General features: G+C 38.2%; 1 protein-coding gene across 1 annotated transcript in view; it reads left to right on the forward strand.

Annotated features, from left to right (window-relative positions):
* mcama (melanoma cell adhesion molecule a) overlaps window positions 1–3,923 on the forward strand; it is a gene marked incomplete at both ends in the record, with an annotated part of 70,877 nt that extends 66,954 nt beyond the window's left edge. The window contains one exon of the mRNA XM_080748688.1: window positions 3,663–3,923. Within this exon, the coding sequence (XP_080604814.1) occupies window positions 3,663–3,923 (261 nt within the window). The remainder of the gene's footprint in view (window positions 1–3,662) is intronic.
* Window positions 3,924–4,561: the final 638 nt, after the last annotated feature.

Below are 4,561 nucleotides of genomic sequence, written 5' to 3' on the forward strand. Positions count from 1 at the left end.
CTGCTTTTCAGGCATTATTACATTGTACACAACACATTTAAGTTGTTCTTCACTAAGTTTAATGTTTTTATGTTTTCTTCTCACTCAGCTGACCATCCAGTGAGGCTGGTCAACGGGCCACACTACTGTTCTGGCAGAGTAGAGATCTACAATGATGGCAGTTGGGGGACAGTGTTTGATGATGGGTGGGATCTAAACGATGCACAGGTAGTTTGTAGACAGTTAAGCTGTGGAAGGGCTCTGTCAGCGAAGAATAATGCACTCTTCAGAGAGGGTGATGGGAACATCTGGTTGGAAAGTGTCAGATGTTCAGGCAGTGAATCCAGTCTCTCACAGTGCAGACATGGATGGTTTGGAGTCCACGACTGTGATCACCTAGAAGATGCTGGCGTTGTTTGTGAAGGTAAATACTGTATATAATATACACATACAAAATAAATACATACATACATACATAAACACATGTATCTATATTATATATCTATCTATATAGCTAGATAAATGTGTGTGTGTGTGTGTGTGTGTGTGTGTGTGTGTGTGTGTGTGTGTGTGTGTGTGTGTGTGTGGGTACATACATACATATATATATATATATATATATATATATATATATATATATATATATATATATTTAAAATAGGCCCTACCCTTCCACACCTGAACATTCCTTGATAAACAACAAAACAGTTGGGGGGTCGCACTTTGGCATCATCTGGGAATGCCCATACTGTATATGGACATTTTATTTATTTTATCCTTTATTAATATATATCCATATCCATATATGGACTTAATATTATTGTTTTCGGTCTGGGATTGATGACATCAGAAATCTCCATATATGGGCATACAAGGTTCTGTATGTTTCTGTTTTTGTTTCTGGGAATGACCATACATGGACTTTTTATTTTATTTGATCCTTTATTAATAATAATATGTATCCATATACATACAATACATGTTACGGCCATACATTGAGATCCCTATCTGAACCAGCCACACAGATATGGGCCATGCTTTTGCCATTTGGCCAGTGATATATCAATGACATCAGGGATCTTCATTATGTGCATAAAAGGGATACCCATATATGGACTGTCACTGTGATATCACATGTGATGTCACACAGTGACAGTATAAATTTCCAGGGTTTGATCACGTGACATCACTTCCTGCGCGTAAGGAAGGACGGAAGGACAAGCTACAACATTTCTCATGGTATACTGCGACCTTCGGTCGCAACAATCAACAGAGCGGTGTCTGCAGACAGGACTGATTGTGGATCTGTTTTTTATGCTGCTACCCTTCTGTCCTCTCCTGTGACCTTCCACCTCTCCTTCGCCCTCTTGGCCAACCAATAATATGAAATGTCACCATTCTTCGTTTTGACATTAAGCTACATCTTACAGAACTGTTTTCTTGTCTCCTAAAAAGTGGTTCCCAAACTTCTCACGTGGAAACCCAGAGGTTTGCCTGGGACCCCAAAAAATAGATTTGTATGTTTTTTGGTCTTTAAAATGTATTTTGCTGTTATTGCTAAATGTTGTGTATGTACTATAAATGGAATGGGTTGTTTTGTGGAAGATTATTAGCCTTCAGACTCTCAATGTTGACATTTTCTTAGTGTTCATCCCCCCATGTCAGCTGGAATGTCCACGTAAACACCTTACCTATCCAAATGTACAAATGCAAAATATAAGGGGCTTACCTGTGTGCCCCAAATGTTAACTGTGTGTGTGTATTTATTTTTATCTATGAATAAGTCATGGTATGCAGACTTATGTTATATCAAGATATTTTTTATATTTCCACAAATATTGTTTGATTCTAGGATACTTGAAGTGAAAAAGGTTCTGCATTATTCATAAGATGCTCTGTGAAGCAACTTGCCAAGGTGACAAGTGATCAAACAAATAAGTTATTCCTAAAAGGTCAAACTATAAACACACACACACACACACACACATATATGTACACACACACACACACACACACACACACACACACACACACACACACACACACACACACACACACACACACACACACACACACACACACACACACATATATGTATACACACACACACACACACACACACACACACACACACACACACACACACACACACACACACAGTATGTTTTGCATCAGCCAAAGTTATAATATGCTGATAGACACTGGTATATATCTGTAACTCTGAGAGCGTACACATGGACCAGTCAGTACAGGATGTCTGTAACAGTCAGATGATGACATAAAGTGATTGATGTCTTGACACATACAGTAGAGGAGACTGAGGACAAAAGTAACAGGAAGCTGAAGGTTCCTTCTGCTGTCTGAAGTTTAGATAACAGCACATTTAAACTTAGATGAATTGTATCTCTATGTTATTAGTCACAAATTAACATTAGCAGCTTATACTATTGTGATTCTAGCTGATATGAGATTTATATATTTAAAAAAACACCGACCGGGGGAAATTGTAACACAGTAACAGGGGACTATTGTAACTATTGTTAGTGTTTTTTTTGCAAAAGATGACTAAGACATTTTAAGTATGAATTATGAAGGAAAATCCAAAAAGTGTTACTTTTGTGTTTTGGCCCCGGTCTCCCCTACATAGATCAGGCCTTAGGTAGCGTTCACACTATGCTCCTTTAAAAAAGACATAGATCAGGCCTTAGGTAGCGTTCACACTATGCTCCTTTAAAAAAGAACCTGCTGTTGTTCTGAAACCATGACAACCTGTTTGTTTGTGTTCATGGTAACCAATGACAACTTCCTGTACAACACGCAACACATTTAGGATACAGAACACCTCATTTTACTCAAGGAATTTCATCTTTATTGAGGATTTCTAACAATCCTCTAGATAAAAATCAAACAAGAACAACTTCAATTTAAGAATTATAAACTACATGGTACATACAACATTACATAAGTAATAAGAGATAAGTAATAACATGGAAATAAGATATCACAAACTATTAATCATAAATCATCTAAAAACACATTTATAGGATACTATTGCTACAATATACACACTAAGCTTTACTGCTCATGTAAACTTGTTTAAAGCGAAGAAATCTAATATATTATGAAGTGAAGAGGTCAAACTGTTAAATGATCATAAGCATATAGATATCTACATGTAGAATGAATTAATACATCTCCTAATTCTATTGAGCCAATAGAAACAAATGTACAAGCCAGCTTCATACTAGATTAATAGTTCTCTATCTCACACTCTGATGGCAGTAGGAGTAGGAGCAATGGATCCAACTATTACTGTCAATAGATGTGGGCTGTGAGTATATTACAAGCGGGCCCCCAAATAATTGGCAAAAGATTGAGATAATATTAAATGAATATACAAAACAATTATCAAATAATGTCATGGTATTGTCTTTCTTTAAGACCTTGGAATTTTTATTTTTTTATTTTTTTTTGAGGCCCCCCTCCCCTGAGGCCCCCGGGCCCAATGGTAAGTCCGGCCCTGGATGAGACATAATGAGGTTGGACACAGACTAAAGGTCTAATCTGATCTGACCTTCAAGCACAAAAAGAGCAATGATGATCTGTGCTCTCTTGTTCTCTGTAGGTGTTAAGACGTAACGCAATGTGTCCTTCAACACTTTTATGCCCTCTGCTCATAAAAGTGTCCTTTAGAGATCCACCTCATACACAGGTGGTGCCCTGCCTCTTCCTGCCGCTTCAGCAACTCCTGGTTCATCTATCTCTTCATACAGGTGGTATTCTTCCTCTTCACTGGGTCCAGCTTCAGCATCGGAACGAGCAACGTTACAATAAACTATCTCAACGTTCTCCCGTCCTACATCATAGTAAACCAACTCAATGTTCTGAGCTCCTGCACAACGCCTTCTGATGACCTGAGGAAACACAGCGACACCCAGCTTTAATTTGCTGGATCAGACGTGGCTCTCTTACATAAAGCAAAACGTCTGACTGCTTCATTTACATTGCGGTCTTACGTTGAATAAAGAAGTATAATTACCTTCCGGAGACGATAGAGGCCACCAAGTATCAGGACCAAAAGCAGAAGCACTGCGACTGTACATTTGATGATGTTAGATGTCAGATGAGAATCTGTGAGAGAAATATGTTAAATATGTGAGAACATCAAACATCATGTAAAGAACAGCTCTAATTAAAAAGGCATATTTCATGGAATTTGCTTAATATTTCTGAATTCATGTCATATTTAAGGGTGCTTGAGTGAGTTTCATATTGTAACTTTAAAATACTATAATCCTGATTACCTGTGACAGTGAGAGAGAGGACCTCGCTCTTAGAGGAGAAGTTATGATAAAAAACGTAGATGTGATAAACACAGCTGTAATCTCCCTGGTGGGCGTGGTTTGCTGCAGGAAACAGGAAGGTGGCAGAGTGATTGACAGCTGTCTGGGTGTGGTTTTGTTCTGTGTCGAATCCAGTGAGGTTGTGGGTTGTGTTGTAACCAGTGATATTGTGTGTTGTGTAGGAATCTGTGGGGTTGTGTGTTGCATTGTATTCAGTGTTGTTTTGTGTTGTGTTGTAA

Source organism: Nannobrachium achirus (genome assembly GCF_963921795.1).
Source record: "Nannobrachium achirus genome assembly, chromosome: 19".
Taxonomy (NCBI): Eukaryota; Metazoa; Chordata; class Actinopteri; order Myctophiformes; family Myctophidae; genus Nannobrachium; species Nannobrachium achirus.